Source organism: Falco peregrinus, chromosome 11 (genome assembly GCF_023634155.1).
Source record: "Falco peregrinus isolate bFalPer1 chromosome 11, bFalPer1.pri, whole genome shotgun sequence".
Lineage (NCBI taxonomy): Eukaryota > Metazoa > Chordata > Aves > Falconiformes > Falconidae > Falco > Falco peregrinus.
Window position 1 is genome coordinate 23,607,837 of NC_073731.1, and position 19,208 is coordinate 23,627,044.

General features: G+C 38.3%; 1 protein-coding gene across 1 annotated transcript in view; it reads right to left on the reverse strand.

Annotated features, from left to right (window-relative positions):
- The window catches only part of USH2A (usherin), a 390,454-nt gene that overhangs the window by 86,245 nt on the left and 285,001 nt on the right, over positions 1-19,208 (reverse strand). Inside the window, 3 exon segments of the mRNA XM_027788579.2 lie at positions 2,421-2,642; positions 5,644-5,812; positions 13,770-13,968. Coding sequence (XP_027644380.2) covers positions 2,421-2,642; positions 5,644-5,812; positions 13,770-13,968 — 590 coding nt within the window.

Consider the following 19,208-nt stretch of genomic DNA (forward strand, 5'->3'; position numbering starts at 1 on the left):
ATTCATCCCCTTAAACCAATATTCAGTGTGAACCTGGGTCTAGATTCTGCAGAAGCACGCTGCTTACAAACTGGTCATGCAACAGTAAGGCTGTGCACAACACCTGCACCTTTCGTTGTCATGTTTTTCTTGTCTGATTTTTTTCAAGGAACTAAAACTCCCAAACAAAAGCTTTAAATTGTTGTCATATCTTTAAACCATAGCATTCATTGCCGACTGCAAAACAGAGCTTCAGAAGCATTTCAGCTTTTGCATAAAGCCACTCATGTTACCTCTTCCCCTTCCAGACAATGAGATCAGCTTTCCAATTACCATATTCTTACAAAATTCTACGTCTCCATTTGCCAATGATAAGTAAATTATGTTTTTATGTGAGAGCATTTTTTCCATTAGAATCATAATAATAGGGATAGGGAACAGGTAGATTCTTGTGCCTGGCTTGTGCATTTTCATTATTTAGCAAGGCTGAATTACTCCAAGAAATTAAGCAAAAACCTATTGAGCATGATGTATATGATATGATAAGAAACCACAATCTATTCTATGCTTAATGCAAAAGAATATGATTCTCTTTTCAACTATGGTGCTAATTCATCTTTCAAACCTGTATTTGTGTTCAGCTGTATGCTGGCTTGCAGCATAAAGTCCTCACAGAAAACCTGTGAGTGATGAAAAAGCCACTGTTTTCTTTTTTAACAGCCAAAAAAATGTCATTCAGACCCATTCTCAAGAAAAATGGTGTAAATGATAGAGCGCTATAGGCTAACCACATTTTAAAAAGATGGGTATAAAGGTTTTTTAAATATATATATTTAAGGAAAAAAACTGTTAAGAATACATATATACTGAAATGAAGAACATAACTTTCATCCCAAGATACCTGTATTACACTCCTACACAACTCATCTGCCCAGAGAGAGTAGTAAAAACATAAACGCTACCCCAGCAGTTCTGTTCCAACAGCATCTGTTAATTCACTCCATTTATAAAATACATATTGACAAAGACAACTGAACTGGGACCAGGGAGATTTGATTTGGTGTGAGAAAGTCAATTCAATGTGATTTTGTTAAAGGGCTCCTGCAGGCAAATAAAAGAGTTTAAGTAATAAAGTACATAAAGAGATGTTTTATGAGCCAGCCCCGTCTTGTAGGAGCCACACAATGCACGGCTATGCAAGAGGGCCTTTTTCAGAGCTGGTGTTGTGAGCCCTGCATAGATGCTGTAGATCAGGCACAATTAGTGATCACGGTGAGGGGGAGCTAAAATCCTGCAAGCGGTGCTGTTCACAGCATACACGCTATGACTCACCACTGGAAGGGCAGGACAGCACAGAAACCACAGAAAGCATTGCAATGTCTCTTCTCCTTAGCCCTTCCTGACAGTCAACGCAGACATAGGGTACTCCTAGTACCACAGTGGCTGAGGGATCCAGTGAATACGAAAAATAAACTGAAGATAGAGCTCATTTTGTTGGGAAGGAGGAGTTCAGCCTTCAGGTCTGCATTCTGAGTTATATATTAAGGTCCTTAGTTGCACAACTAGAGGCTCAAAACTGGCACACATATGGTGAAAGCACTGCATCACTCATCTCTGTACACCAAGCAGAACTGGGTACTAAACCTTCATTATTTCTGTGTTTTGAAACCAGGCTCCCCTTTGAGACTGCAATTGTTTCTGAAGTCTTTTTGTGAGGCTGGGAAAGCCTAAGGCTGATGGTATATAATTTGTCTAATAACTGTGGAAAGAAAAGACACATGAAAATACCTGAAGAGGGTTTGTAATAACACCTCCAATCTCTGCCACCAGCTAGTCACAGAATGCTTTACGAGGAAGTAGGGTTCCGGTTGTACCTCTGAGTGGTGGAGTAATTTCCTATGGGGTGCAAAGGATCGATGGGATACGCCAGATGAACAAGTGACTAGTGCTGGGGATTGAGTTTTGTTAATTTTAAACTGCAGCAGGTTTACCCCTGTGTAGATGCACAAGTGAAGGACGTAGACCACCAAGCAGATAGCAGCATAATCTTCAATTTCTAGGTGACTAACCCCACATCCCCACAGCAAACGGAAAATCCCTGCACTGGGATGCATGGGAGCACAAGGTGGCCAAGTCTAACCTCCGCTCTACTCATTGAAAGGGGAGCGGTCCTGTTTCCTGACTGGTATAATAAAGGATCATGCACTCCTTTTGAATTTTCTGTTGTCTCCTATCTCCGCAGCTTTGGGGCAAAGGTAAAAAGAAGGGTTATTGAAAGCTCACCATTCTGCAGTCTATCAGAACAGGTGAGTAAAGTGCAACATCATTTTAACAAATTGGCATACACACCTTAAAGCTGAATGTGTCGCTGCCGAATGGTTAGTATCCCACGAGATTTAAAAAGATGAAGACACTTTTTTTTTTGAAAACTTATCCTTTACCTGTGAGAGGTCTGTGTGCAGTCCCTTCTTCTTCATCACCACAACAGATTAAGTCTGCGCTTATGACTTCTCCACCACAGCACTGCTGATTGAAACTGTCGTGGAGGGATCCACCACAGCAGATTTGATCGCCTGATGTGGAGAAAGGAATTCCCTGGCAGCAAGAGTCGCCAATTCCAACTGAAACTCTGTTTTGCTCTTCGTTAGGGCAACATACTTCTCCTGTCAATTTAAGAATACAATTAAAGATTTCATGCATTTTTAGCTCTTGATGATCTTAAAGGTCCTTTCCAACCTAAATGACTCTATGATCTGCTAGCAACCAGTCTGGGTTCACACACTAGCAGCTTCATGTACAAAACGTTCCACATGCAAGCATGGAATCACTTGGTACTTTAGAATGCTATAAAAGTATGTTCATTTGTAATAATTAAACACACATGCATTTATGAATTCAGGGCCAAGATTCCGTAAGATATCAAAATGCAAGCGTGGCACAGACAAACTGAGAAAAGCAACCAAAATTATTTCTGTAAATGTAATAATTATACAGCTGAAAACCTTTAAGTAGAAGCAGCTACACAGTAAAGAGAGTTCGTTCTTGCTATGATTAACAGAAGTCAGCCTACTTATTCTCAGCAAAAAATTTCCATGTCTCCCTCCAAAATAATTCTAGACTTGTTTTGAAGGACTAATTCACATTGGTTGAAGAGTTTTCCAGTGTCACTCAGGACTTCATCTCCCAAAGAATTTAAGGATTAAAGTCACTTTAAAAATTAAATACCACACAATAAATCACAATCAGTGGGCTTGGCTGCTACTTAAGCAAAAGCACCACTTTTTGCAAGAAAAGGCCTAAAGATAAGACTGCCCATGAGCCAGATGCTATGGTGGTGGGCTGGGCTGGGCTAAACCGTGCTGTGAAAGGAGTAGATACTGCTATATAAGATACAAAAATTATGGTATATGGCAATAATTTTCATTCATTAGTGTCTGCACTTGATCTGGTCCAGTGTTCTGAAAGGAACACTTTTGTATTGTCTTTCTGTGCTGTAATGTTTTCTGTGGCTCAAATGTCATTTGGGAGGTTTTTTTCTGATATTGAAGACGGGTAATAGAGGTGATTAAAGTATTTGGATTTCTGATTTTTAATAAAAGAAACGTGTTTTGATTTTTAAAACTCATTTTTCTCCTTGCAAATAATATCTCAAGTCCTTTTCCTCTGAAAAATTGAGAATTACAGACAAAGAGCCCTAAACCCAACACAGTTTTTGTCAGAAATAAACATGTAATGAGATAGTAACAGATGAGGGAGAACACTGCTTTCCTTTCCCCCTACATTCCTTGCCACAGAGGTGCCTGGGTGGTAGTAGCATTATTTGTTTCACTCTGCTTTAAGAATTTCTCCTCCCATCTTAGTTCTGGGATGGATGTTTCCAATTCTTTGTGCACTACTGTTTCGGTAACCGATTCCTGCCTTCCTAATTTGTAATCTTCATGCCTTCAGCCCAGTGTGCTTCAGTACATCTAGAGCTATCAAGCTGGCCAAACAACATCTGGGAAATATGTATGCTTAGAGTGTTTCCTGTATAAATAACTTTATCAAATAAAGTCAATAATAAACAGAAAAAGATGAGAACAAATTTTTAGAGTATAATAGATATAACCTGTTTAGATACTTCATCATATTTTCCTGCATTCCTCGGGATCTAATTTAGTTGCTACACAGAGAAAGTATTAAAACACAGAATGTAGCTTACATCTATTGGAAATAAAACTGGTTTTTTTTTAAAAAACTATTAGACATAAGACACAAAGGATCAGTAACCTTCTCATTAACCTCTCAAAATGGGATCCATTCCAAGCTGGGCTCAAAAACGTTCTCTCTCTGAAAACAACCAAGCAGTCTTACCAGTTAATTGTTATCCTTATCAAAGAGTGACCCACATTAACATTTAGCTTGAGGTTATTAGCATATTTATAAAAATAAAAAAGAAAAAAGTGACCAACATTGTTCATGTTGCTGCCCTTTAGAGTACGGGAAAAGAGAATGCAGCAAGTATACTTTGAAAGAAAAAACATGTTCAAACATTTACCGTTTCATGCTTATGGACTGCTGACTGAACAAGAACTACTTTCAGACATAAGAATTTGTTTCACTGTGCTTTTCTTCCTTGATGTAAACAACATTAAGCTAGTTAACATAGACCACTGGATGGGGACAGAGGTCACAGTATAATCTCTCCATTTCAGCACATTGAGATTAATGAGGCCAGCAAAATACTCTTCTCTGGTCCTTCCATGTGATAGCATTTTTCTGATGACATCATGGAAAGCATTCTAACATTGTGATATATGAATTACTTTTCAAAGGATCAGAACTTGGGATATGCTGAATGTGTTGGCAAAAATTCAAGCATTTCTGAGCCTAGGGAATGTGTGCCAGCTCATGAGTAATGGAAGCATTTTAGCTCCTGACCTGACAATTGCCTACAAAGAGATATATGCTCTGAACGCTGCCCCCTGAAAGGGCTCTCCTCCCCCTTTTCCTCCCCTCTCCCTGTCAAAAACCCACCAACAACCTGGAAAACCAAACTCTGGACAATAGACAGAAGCACAGTTTTGGCAAACTTCCCAAGCAGTTCTGAGAATTAGAGTATGATCATCCTTAAGAAAAGGATAAATTTCCAGCAAACATAATATACGTGAGATGTGTACTTTGATCTCTAACTTTGGTAGAAACAAAAAGTAGACAATGGAGAAACAAGTAAAAGTGACGTAATCCATAAAATCCACCCCAAATGCTAAAAATTGTTCCACAAAAGACATGGCTAGGGAAAAATCACATGGGGTCAAGTCAAGCAGAGAACTAAACCACACCACTAAATTTCCTGATGGTGTTCCTATTAAGCAGAACTGCCCTCCCCATTATGCAGCACTTACTGCAATTAAGTATAGTTTGGCATAAATTAGTTCTCTGGGAAATGACCCAATCATCAGGTTTCATCAATTAAGCCTTTCTTGTATAAACACAGAACTGTGTTTAGAAGACAAAGTCAGTGCAATTCTCATTGTTTGTGCCACTGAACAGAAGCCTTGACGACACCTAGAAATCTTGATAAATCCCTCGTTTATTGCTATGTTTTCAGTCTCCTTGGTTTAACAGCTATATAAACTTGGTTGGTTTGTTTCTTTGAAGCAGTGGAAAGGAGATGTCTCTTACCTACTAATACCCTAGTGTAATAACCACCACAGCACTGATGTTTTGGTTGCACAGCATGTATCTGACCACCACAGCAAACACCTGGTGAATTAAGAATAAATGGAATGTACTTGTCCTCACAGCATTGGAAGCCAGGTTTATTGTCGTGCAGAATCCCATTACAACATACCTAGAAGTAGTTAAAAAAAAAATCAGTAAGGCAATATCTGTTAAACAGAACATAATGTGTTCTCTGGCAAAACAACGTATATGAAAATGTGTACAGCACATCCTAGCATGGATACTAATATGACTGCAGTCAAATAAAATGTAACTTGGCTAAAATCGTTTGCCCTCCAGCATTATCAGACTTCAATAAACTACTGTGTATCTGACAGAATGCTGCTATTTTGTGGCCTTTGACCATACTGCACCTTAATAAAATAGTCCATTAATATGAATAATCTTCATATACCTTGCAGGCTCTTTGAATCTCTCAATGTGGAGTAGATTGCAATACGTAGATATAATCTACCATATTTTCTTTTCTCCCAAATTCTTATTTATTTATTTATTCATTTATGATGAAACATGTCAACTGAAACCCTTAAAACTAAACCCCAGTATTTCCCAATGTGAGCTCTTGGGTTTTCCTTCACATAAAAATAAGTGGAATTTTCTTCTTATAGCACATGATCACTTATTTATGACCACAGTTCTTCAGACACTGTGATCTCAAGAGAATAGTATTTATATAAGGAGTTTTTTTTCAAAATAAAATTTACATGGAAATGAATTTTGAAAAGGCCTTTCTACTGTGGACTTCTTTCTAGGTGCTGTCGAGAAAATTATACGCTTGAACAATCAAATAATTATTTATACACTTACTCCTGTGTCGATGGAGTGGCACACTGTATACACAACAAATCATATAGAACAGTCAGTAGAATCATTGTAAAAATTGTAAGCTCAGAACATAGAGTCAGCGCAGCTGGTATTAGCCAGAAGGATGCCTCTTACAGCCAGACAGAAAACGCAGTTGGCAGTACAGCACACATCTCAGGGCAAAGCTGCTCCTTTGTTTTCCTTTGACATGGACCACTTCCACCCCTGACTTTAACAACATTCTATATCAGGTTATCTTAACAGCAAAGAAAGAAAGTGTTCCTCTAGAAGGTTCTTTTGTTTACCTAGGTACTTTAATTACTAGCTAACAGAAAACTTTAAAGAAATGGGTATTAAAAGGCTCAGAACATGTAATTTGTATTAAATCTGTATATAAAAATTTTTACACAAATATATACATACATAAAAATATTATTACTTTTCTTAAGTCATAAAAAAAATATTTTTGATTTCAGAAAGATGATGCTTTGTTTTGTTCACTTTCAAATTGTTTTTACTCAATCATCCTTGGGAGTATTAGGTTAGGTTCTGAAGTTACAATCTGCAATACATAAACATGCGTAACCAAAAATTAACATGAGGTAGGGCAGAAGGTGTTCTTGTTTCCTTATTATATTTTGAGGTTTTATGACCTTAAATGCTTTGAATTGTCACACAGTTTTCTGTTTTTCCAGTACACTTTCTTATTCAGCATCTGTTTTAGACTACCAGCATAGTTGAATTTTGTCATTTTCTCTTCAGGAATTTTGAGTCTCTGTAGGTCCTATTATATTATTTTGCTGTCCACCTTGTCACTGGTAATATAATCCAATCTATGAATTTAATTAACCTACTGTTCTTTCTTCCAGATCATTAGTTAAGATGTCAAATAAAACTCTGCTTTACACCTCTTCTCTGCTTCCTATCTTTTGGATATTTTTTTATGACTGGCATGCACTCCAGGCTGTTTTTCTTCATATACAATTGGCTTCAAAGCAACCTAGAAGATTAGCTGGTCTCTCTGTATTTCCAAGTCATTTAAAAGCATTCTTAAAAACACCGAATTGAGTACTGTTCTGCCACTGTTCTCAGAATAGATCATATTTAGCAACAATTCTTGACACCTGTAAAAAATGGCCTCTGTCCCGCACTTTTTACTGCATCCTGAGCCTGAGACACCCAGAGCCAGTAAATGCTGTACCAGACTGCATGAAAGGAGGCCAAATACATATTCCTTGCACATTCTTGGTCCCTTTTTTTGTGCCTCTTGTGTCCTCCTCTGTGATGTGTCTAGCCCAATTTGTCATCTTCTTTTCATGGATTTCATTTGTCATCCTTATACCATTTCCTCCTTTTTGTTGATGCACACCACCCAAATTTCACCTGAACACAGTCTTACCATCTTCCAGATACAGAAAGTTGCACACCTTTGGCATCGTCCAGGCTCAAATGCTTGAGCAGCCATTTCACTTTCTGTGCAATGTTTCCAGTTTGAAGAAATGCCCCTTCTCTGGTGAAACTGCAGCAGAAGCAGCTGCTCCACGTACGTCACACAGACACCGGGAGGGCCTTGTTAGTACCAACTCTAAAGCATTCTGCTTGGGACGTTGTCACTGGTGTCTCCCCTTTTCCTCCTGAATTCCCTCAAAAAATTCTCAGCTGAACACTCAGCTATGTTACAATGGTTTCAGCAGCTACTTTTCCTTGTTAAAAATTATTTAGGATCCTCAGTATTTCTCAATACCCTATAGGCGGTTTCCGAAATGTGGTCCAGTCAGCTCTAAAGCACATTCAACCCCTCATATGGCATTACTGATTGATATAGTTGGTGCTATTATTATGTAGTGCCATAAAATCCTCTGCAGTCAGCTGTAAATTGTTAAATAACACTTTTTTGGCAGTCCTCTAAAGATAGTTCGTTTCTATTTGCATTGATATGCAGCCCAAAGATTCCGCATTACCAACCCATAAAATAAAATGCATTCAAGTAATGCTAAAATTATGTCATAGACAAAGAAGAAAAGCAGATGGATTGAAAGTTATAGTGGCAAAAGGTTATTATTATCTCATCCTCTTAGATCTAAAAGTGACAGCCCCAACTGGATGTTGTTACTATGTACATGCAAGTAGAAGCCTCAGAGCGATCAGATGCAGTGACACCAACGTTTTAAGGCAGGTCGGAGATCTCACCCTCATACAGAGGGCTGACCAGAAGATCCTTACTGCGTACGGAGATGATACAAGACGTTCATCCTTAGCTGTCATGGGAGCCCTTAAAAATATTGGTAGACTCACAAATGAATCCTGTAGTTATCCTTCCATCCAAGCCCACAGAGAGGCTTGGTCCAGGAGCACAGAGATTGGGAAGGGCTGGGTGTGAAGAAAGGCTTATTGTGATACCTGGGAAAGGCCTGGTCAGCCACGACACTAGCACAGAGTAACCAGACATCAAACCTGGCAGGCAGGATTACACAATATTTTCAAAACTTTAAAAAATACTCCAAACTTCTCTATGCAACTCTCTTTTAATTAAAGTTGTGTCATCCTTGATCCCACTGCTTGCTGAAGACTTTACTGAAGGATATTATCTGGCCTTATGGACACATGCCAGTTGAGCTAGGACTGATTTGCTCAAATAAACAGATGTGCTAGGCAGCCATGTTTATCCTTCTTGTCAAACGCTTCCTGCCAGAGCCACTTTGTGAAATAGCAATTCACAAAACACTCTAAGGAATTCCTATTAGCTACAGGAGTTCATTAAAAATTTCTGCCTGTGGAGCAAACACCAGAGTAATGATTGACCCATCATGTTCTCATGTGAGAGGGAATATTTTAAATTAGCAAGGCTCATTCTTTTTTACTTAAATTATCTTTGAATCTATATACACACCTTTTTTTGCCAAGTATACTTACTCACCCATTTCTTTTCTCAAACTGCTGTTCTCTTTTGGTAATCGGTATAGCCTTAGATCTAAAACCCGTAGCAGAAATTATTGTTATTCTCTTACAAATCACTATATATTATCTTACTAAGATGAGTTTCATTTCCTGTCTTTCAGGTGTGTTACAACACATACTATACACGATGTGTTATCTTTTTAAAGGTTCTCTAAGCCTGAAAGTACTTGAAAAGAATTTGCACAATATTGCTAGCATTAATAGTAGATTTTACATAAATATTGATGGAATATCCTTCACCAGTGTCAAGATGTGTTAGTTTTCACTCCTGAAAACATGCCTTTGAGGCTAGCTATCAAGCCACCGTTTTGCTCCTCCTGTCCTTAAAAAGAAGAGTCCTGCTGGTGTTTTTAACAAATGGCACATGTTAATTACAATGAGTAAAGGGGTAAGCCTTTATTTCCTAGTAATGTCAGAGTTATATTTGATTAGTTCATTAACTGCAGATTTATACAGCTTGTTGCTACTGAAAATAAAAAGTGCTGAAGCTGTATTAACACCTTCAGTCAGGACCCTTTTAGCTGTTCATACTCACGATCCATTGTGTACAGAAATTATTAGCCTTTATGTCGCTACGTTAATTACACTTTTACTGTACCTGTTTCATTATTTTCAGTGTTCACCTCAGGATGCCAGTAACAACAGAAGGACAGTTTGGTAGCATCCATAATACAGGAATGCCTTCCCCATCAGCACTGAGATTGTGCTTCCTGGTGGGCGAAGCTAGGGCATGTTCCCTTGTTAAGTGAAGTACATGCCTGAGAACTTGTGATATGTGCTCTGTGAGCTGATGTCTGTTTTGAGATTTCAAATATGGGCAGAGTTATGGCTCACACCTTACTGAAAACAGCTAGGAAAAGACTGTCAGTTTTGGCAGCTTGGAAACACCCAAGCAGCACAGCTCTGTTACTGTAAAAGGTACACAGGACATAAGGACCCTCCTGGCAGCTGACAAAATGCATCATGAGAGTGCATTCTCAGCTTTTTATGCAAAACTATACACAAAAAACCTTTCCAAATTCTTTCTGCACTCTAGAATTATAAATCCATCCAAGTCTGATTACAAACACCAAGGCAAGGATACCAGGCACAGCACTGTGTTGGCTTTGGTTAAAACAACAAAGATTTCTAACATCAAAGCAGAAAACCAGATAACAACTAGAAATAAGTAAGGATCTGATTATTTAGGATAGCAGGAATCTTGTTTGGTTTACATTAGGCTTAATATCAGGCCTACATGAGCCCATGAATGTGCATGTACACGCCCCTTGTAGTGAAAAGGTCATTTGCTCTTTTAGAGATTACCAAGACAGCTCTGAGCAAGCTGGTTTATTTACACAGCACAGTGCTGTGCAGAGCTGCTACCCCGGATCCCAAGCGCAGCGCGCACGTACCGGTGCAACCCTGCGCCAGGCTACTCAGCGCTGCCGTTCTGCTATAACTGCGCTGCCTTGGCTGGACCCCGCTCAGCCAAAGTTATCTGGCATCACTGCATCCTGCTCTGCTGCCCCCTAAAAAAACACTTTTGTATTCCTATTACTGAAACACTTTGGTTCCTATGGATGGAGTGTATTATATTTGGGTGATCTCTTATGCAGATAAGAAATCATAACATATCCCTCTCTTTCTGCAGTGCCTTACAATAGCAAGCCAATGATGCCAAATGTAGCCCATAAATCCATAGGGAAATATTAATGAATAACCCAAGACTTATCTTCAAATTATTTTTGTATAAATGGCATCATTTTCCTCTCAATTTATACTCCTGGATTCAACAAAAGTGCAAGAGGGAAATTAGACCCATTATGTCTTGTATACAAGGTGCAATAAATGACCTGAGCAAAAGCGAGAACTCCACAACCTATTTGTCTATCAGAACTACATATATACAATCTGCCTGCTTTACTGACCAGTCTGTCAACAAACGAAGAAAAAAAACTTGTTTATTATACTGGATCTGAACATTACTTAAGCTGCTCTGTATTTAATTCTCAGTGGCACCTCTTCATGTTTGGCTGTACAATTAATGTATGGCGAACAGCAGCTGGCACTGTGACAACAGGCTTGTTTTTCAGAAAAAGTGTATGCTGGCCAGTGTTGCTGTCCTTTGCTGCTGTCCAGCAGACTGACAGATCAGAGGACCACATACACTAGCACAATGCTTCAGCGTCATAGCTGGCATAGACTGCCAGTGAATTCTAGAAAACTCTAGAAAAAAAATATAGAATAGTGTCTTACGCTGTCCCTGTCGCAGACTAAGAGAAACGTGGATGCGCCAGGGGCTCTGTAGATATCTCTTACAGACATTTTGGATGTCTAGTGTGGATACACACAGCAAACCAAGCAAAGCATTGGGAGGGGAATTTTAATCAATTCACCCACAAAAATTACTCCCATGTCATTTTATGTATGAGTGCTTCAGTTTCCTGTGGACCTTCCAGTCATTTATTCTATATCCATTACTTATCAAATAGCACCCACTCCTAACCGCAATCTCCGAGAATACAGAGAGACTATTATAAAAAAATAATGTAAAATTAATTAGAAAAAATTACAAAGTCAGGAAGCTATAAAAGGAAATGGACAGTCTCCAAGCTCAAAGTTACCATAAATGCACAAAGGCTGGAAAAATAATAATGGAGGCGAAAACTTATGAAATTAATATAATATAAATTTAACTCATACACATGCCAAGATCTATTAAAAAGTCTACCATGCCAAACCCCTGAAATAAGTACATCTACCTTTTAATACAAAGGACTGCCCATAATTAATTTGCAAGATTTCAGGAAAACATATGTTTAGCATAGTATTGCATTCAAGGGAACTCAAAAGCTAAAGCTGTGTTGGCTGGAATAATTTATATTTTGGTTTGAACCCCTCAAATAACTCACTCCCTTAATTACTGTCTTGTCTGACAGGGAAACTTGTGAATACATATTGTTTGCTTTAGTCATGGAACATGTGATGATGCCTTTGACAAATAGGGACACTATTTCATTACATTAAATCTTACTTTCAAACTAAGAGTTTTCTATCTCATTTGTCAATAAAAACCATTACAGACTCCCGCTATGCTATTGATTCTACTCCTAAACAGGAACTCATATGAAGATTAACCTGAAAATAGCCGTAATTTAAAAATCATCTGACAAATCACAATGGATCCTACTCAGAGCTGCTCATCATTGTCATGTAACAGCCACCCACTTGTAGCTGAATCTAAATAGATTTTCTGTACTGCTGAATCTGGTCATTAAGCATTTAGCCAAGGAAGAATTTAAGAGAGGAGAAAAAAACCCAGCAAATCATGTTAATAACCACTATTTGCCATGAGGCTTTGAGGAATGATTCCTTGCATAGAGAGGAGGTTTATAGTTTTACTGGGATTTTTGAAATTCTGCACACACATAGAAAATTTCCTGTGGCCTTTAAATGGTCCCATGCGATGGCTTTGTGCCAAAGGAGCCATAGGAACTGACGATGTGCTCCACAGATACCTGAATACCTGAGCTGACAAAGAATTCTCTCTGGTAGTTTACAATGTGTGGTCTAGGGCATGCAACTGAGAAAAACTGGTTGTTCCAAGTGGGATGCAAATATACATACAGAGATCTATATACATATATATCCATCTGGTACTGAGATTCTTCAAACTTCCATTACATGTGGCTTGCGAGATTTACTTTGAATCGGGTACAGCCTGGTTCCTTGGAATGAACACCTACACTATGCACGTGGAGCAAAGCTTTCTGAGGGTTTCTGAAGGGAAGAAACTTCAGATGTGTGCTTGTGAAGTGACGTGGTCCATGGAGTGGTTGGGATCCTACAGGTTCTGGCTTCCCTTCCTGTGCCAGGGATTTAGCCTTCATGTATTAAAATCACTTCTACCCCGAACCAACATCCAGTAAATGAAAACAATCTGGGGATTCACTTCAGAACTGCGCTATTGCTCTGCATCAAAGTGTAAATGCAAGACACATTCATAAATGTTCACCAATTCATTTATCCTGAAAGGAGAAATAAAGTCAACAATCACAGACTTAAGACAACAGAATCACTTTGTCATCCGCTGACTCACATACACCGCTCGAGAATTTTGCACAGCTATCCCTGTACTGAGCTCAAACATCCATATTTGATCTTAAAGTTTCAAGATACATAACAGAGCCTTGGTTTTACAATGTCAAAAGAAGTAGAACCCTTCCCTTTCTCTGATAACTAAAGAGGTTTCGTTTACACACTTATTCCTAAAAGTATACTTTTTTTATTGCATTGCTAACTTAAAAATATTATACATGTACCTTTAATTCTGGATGATAACATGCTTCTCCACAGGTATTTTCATGCTTTTTACATTCTAATGAGATGCACATTCTATTACTTTTGCTGCTTCTAGGAGCCTTTGATGGGGTACACCTCTGCCACCCCTTACGTAAGAGTTCATATCCCAGGATGATACCATTTGGCTGCCCTGGTGATGCCCAGTTGATCTGAAGAGATCTACAAAAAAGCAGAAAATTAACATCCATTAAACTATTGAAAGTATTTATGCTTCTATGGATACTTACATTAAAGGATTAGCATACATTGGTACTATTGTTCACTAGTTCACATGCAGTAAAATATTTTGAAGTGTCCAAAATTTCTTCCAACCGGTGAATTTCACAGCTGCTTTAATAACCAAAAGGTGTAAAAGTTTGAAGAAAGTGTCAATATGTGCTAATACTTTGGGAAAATAAATCACACGTGCAATTGAAGTTCTTAAGGTTGCTTTTTAAAAGACACCTCATTCATTGTTCGGGAAACTTATGTGTAATAAACTTTCTAGCATTTTACTCATTTCAGTGGTAGGAGAAAGGACTGAGCATGCCTTTCTGGTGCTACAGCGAAGGCGTGCATGACCTATTGTCAGAGCTGGTGTGACTGTTCCATTCTGAGATAGGAACCTGGTAAAGGATGGGCAGCTGGGGGGCAAAAGACGAATCTCTGAGCTGTGAGCAGTGCAGCTTACTCACATTGTGCTCAGTTACCATTTAGAACAGATTTGTATTCAACTTGAGTTTTCTTTGTTTTCAAAAACATTATACAAAAAATGTATGTTGCTTTGAAATGTATTATTCTGCTCAGAATTAAAAGAACTCATCACAGCATCATTAAGCACTAGTTCTCTTTTGTGCTTAAGTATTTTCCTTGACATAAAATTAGAAGTAAAAAAAATGGTTTTATTACAAGTAAGACTCAAGACTTCCAACTCTGAGCACAAAAGTGTGACTGTAGCAGCCCACAGATGACTAAAACAAAAGCCTGTTGTTGATTTCAGGTTTCCTATCAGACCATCATCCATTTGAGGAGGAAAGTATCTTGAGGGAAAAATCATGTTAAACTGTAGAATGCATGTCATTACTAAAAACGCGCAGCTATTGGCTCCAAAATCTCACTTAATATTACAATTGAAAAAAAAAATATGCCACAAGGGACATTTGAAACAGAATTTGCTCTGGCTTTTATAGCGTACACATTTTACATTGGTATTCCAAATGAAAACATAATTTCTTGCATAATCACTCAGGATTGTTGCATAAGACACAAATTTCTTTCACTATGACTCTCTTTGGGTAGACAGAGATCCCAATGCTACATGTAGATCAATAGGAAGACTGACAACATTGCACAGTATATACTTAGGCTCCAAGTAACTCTTTTTAATCTCCACGTCCCATTTACACAGCCACTGCCAGAATGCCAGTGACATCATAAATTAGCATTAATTTAAAGTGAAAATGTTACAGTGAAACAGCAGCTGCTGAGATAAACTTTGACATCTTAACAGAATAAAAATAACTGAACTATTATTTCACTTCCTTGAGGTATAAACAGAAGAATACGCACAGCCATAAGCCTTTGCAGAACAGGAATTAATGTCACCTATGAGGGAATACCTTCATAGGTGACTTGTAGAGTCATCATTATAATTCCAAGGTCTTCATCTGAACCACAGATTTAATTCCATATTCCATACATGGCTATTTTGTATTCAAAACATATTCTACCATATGCACATGAACACACACTCATGCACATACACACATCTACATTTAAATAATGTTACAGGACCTAACTTAAAAATGTAAAAGTAGGAAAATATATTGTACAGACTTCAGAGAAAAGATAAAAAGAAAAGGAAAAGAAGGGTAGTACTTCAACCTTTATAAATGCCATTGTAACTCTCCTGGTCTTTGCATGGTATAGATCATAGGAGCGTTCCCAGTCATATTTTTGAATTATTTGCTTTGTGAAAGTTTCCTTCAGGCCCTCAAGGGTATATTTTCAAAGTATTTTGCCAGTTATTGCAGTTTGCAAGTCATATTTCTGTCTAAAATAATTTCAAATGGGGCCTAAGAATTGATGCAATGATTTGAACATTGTGCCTTTTCTGCAGAGCTCAGCATGTATTTATGTAGTTTAACGAGCAATCACTTTATTACTGATCAATTTCTAGGTAAGCATTTGGGAGGGACATAGCCTGGTATCACGTAAATTTGCAGCTGCACAAGAAAATAACGTGGCATGGGAGTTCACTGACCAGTGCCACCAAAAGGGTAAAGCTCCGCATGACCTTCCAATAATGACTCCCAGATAAGTAGACTCCTTCACAGTTTTATGAACGTTTCAGTTATGCCTACACCTTCTGATGTCTTCAGTCCATGGTGAATTCCAGTGGTTCAGAAAGCATCACTGCAAGAACAATGCACAGCTCGGTTTAAAAAAAAAAAAAAAAAAAGCAGGGTTTTCATGGGATTACAGAGGCTTTTTGACACCTCTCATCTGAAGAAATACCCTAGGCTGAGCTGAAAACTTTCTTGAGCGGGTGCAGATTTAATGGGACATGATGGGCGCTTTAGCACGCAGCCCAGCTTATCCCATGCAGTCCACTTGATACAGCTTCAGAAACATGGGGATGGAGCTGCCCACCCTCTCCTCATCTTCACCCCCTGTTACTCTCTCCCCAATAAACTAGAGCTGTGTCTGTGCTGGGAAGTGCCCGCAGCCTGAACCACAGAAGCAGACTTGCAAATTCTAGGCACGTGTGAATGCACAACACCTGGCGTGAGGAGTGTAATGTGTTTGCCCCAAGAAAACTTCAAGCATGTGCAAGTTATGATGGTTCAAAGGCTGGATGAGCCCCTTCTGCGACTGCTGCCAGTGTGGTAAAAGCACTGAAGGAGGCCTCCCCCCACCCACCCCCCCCCCCAAAAAAAAAAAAAAGGCAGCTTAACCAGGCTCACAGAAACGAACTGGTTTAGACTACAAGGTCCACGAGACACTGCAGCACTTCCAGGAGATAAAAAACATTTCAAACTGCTTCACTCATGGTGCAACAGAGCAAACTGAAGTTCTTTGGGTCAAGCATGTGAAGACAATTCATTCCAAAATGTCCAGGTAGGAATATCTTTTTTAAATCCATGAAAAATATCAGTACTTCAGCGTTTTGCTATCACATCAGATACCTTTTGGTAAACCAGTCTTTAGAAAGGAAAATATCTTTTTTGCCTGCTTCAAGTGTCACCAGCTTCAAGTGTCCATGAGTCATGGAAAGAACTCCTGATATTTTCTCAACACAGTAGTGAAGGTTTAACCATGAAGATTAAAAATATAACAAGACCTCACTTTTGAATCTTTAGAATGAACATTGTGTTAGTCTCATCACATACAAGGGCTAAATTAAAAAAAAAAATAATAATTCACATCAAACCTAAGATTCAATGACTTTACTTTCAGGAGCTGGAACTTAAAAAAAAAAAAAAAATCACAGAAAAATCAAAAGATTCACCTGACATTCTGAAGATAGGGAGCACTGCTATGATTAAAGACCAGTGGAAAAAACACTTTCCTCATCAGGAGATCCCACATACTGAGCAACTGCTTCAGCATTATTGCACAAAGTACCTGCTGTATTGTGGACTGCAGTGCTAACATAATTAGAAAGGTGGTATGGCACAGTACAGAAATGTACTGATAAATGTACATTTAATATATTTTTTATATTTTTATATATATATAATAAAAGTGCTGATAAATAGCATTAAGCTTCTGTTGCTGCTACAAACTTCTTAGAGAAGTGCTTTGTTTTTCCCATTACTAAAGTAGGGAGAGCGATGAGGTTTCCTCCACAGGAAGACTGTCTGGGACACTTTAGAGAAAGTGCTACAAAACTCTACAAAACTAAGCATATGTAAGAAATCTTTGTGTTTTGCCTGTCCTCTGGAATTTTCTGGTTAGTTTGTCATAGGTTGACTTGATATGACTCCACAATAATCTTCCCCAGTATTTCATGTTTATTGACATGTTTATTGACATAGTTATGAATCCCTCTTTTTTTTTCTTTTTTCTTTTTTTTTTCTTTTTTTTTTCTTTTTTTTTTCTTCTTTTTTTTTCTTTTTTTTTTCTTTTTTTTTTTTTCTTAAGGAAAATCAGACTTACTGGTCTTTAGTTCCCCAGATCCCCTCAGAGAAATTTGCGCTGCACTGTTTTTCATTCCTCCAGTACCAAGACCAATTTACACAGCATGGTAGATTGCCACTTTCATATTTGAGCTCCTTTAGAACTGTGCAAATGCTACCATCCCAAAAATTTATTGCTATATGTTTTATCCATTTGTTCTAAAATGTTTCTCACTAACATATTAATTTGAAAGAATTCCTCCAGCTCATTCACCCATAAACAGCATCTGATACAGAAACCTTCTGCAGCCCCATGATACTGAACATCACACCAAAGAATTCACCTAGTTTTTCAACCATGGTCTTACGTTCTTTGAGTTTTCTATTACACCCTGACCAGAGTTTTTTGTTCCCCCCAAGGTGCCTAAAGGGCCCTCTCTTTCTTCATGAAGCTAGGAAGGATTTTCAGAGCCATCAACCTTTACATTCAGCACTGAACAGAATTGCTGGCAGGCGTTCATCTGCATTGTGCCTCAGTTTTCTGAAAGGAACAAAGCTGCTACTAAGTATTGTTAACAGAAGAAACTAAGCATGCTGTATCACAAGGAGAAAGAGAAAGAAGAAAAGTATTTTCAAGGGGTATGAACTGTTTTCCAACACACCATGAGAATTTAATCCACTGTACAAACTTTCAGTCGGCATCCACATGCACACAGTACTCAGAGAATTTTCTAAACTGTGTAAGAAAATACAATCCTTCTCTATGGAGACAAAGCCTATCTAAGGTCCTAACTAAGGAAAAAAATATTAAAAAGCAGCACACCTGATTTAAGAGTATTTGCTTCTATCTAAACATGGCCAATGTGACCTCTCCACTTTCCCCCCCCAAAACCCAAACCCAGACAAGAAACATAACAAACCAGACCCTGACTTAGGACTTCAGGATTGGGTCCCATACTGTTTTCTATTTGATGTTTGGCATTATAAAATAATAATTCCAGGACTGCGACCTTTTGTGCCAAGTTTCAGCCTGAAGCTGAGTTATTAACTGTAAGGGGTAGAAAAGTAAGGTATTTATAATGGCTCTGGTGGTATAACCTTCATTAGAACAGTGCGGATGGAGCTGCTATCAGAAAGACTTCTAAGAAGTTGGTGGGTGAAATTATAATTTATGTCATGCAGCACCTTGAGGCAAATTTTAAAACAATTATTTGTGAATGCTGCAAAGACATTATCCTACAGCATTCTCATCAATAATACAGCCCCCCCCCAAACTGATTCAGAAGAGGGAAAACCGCC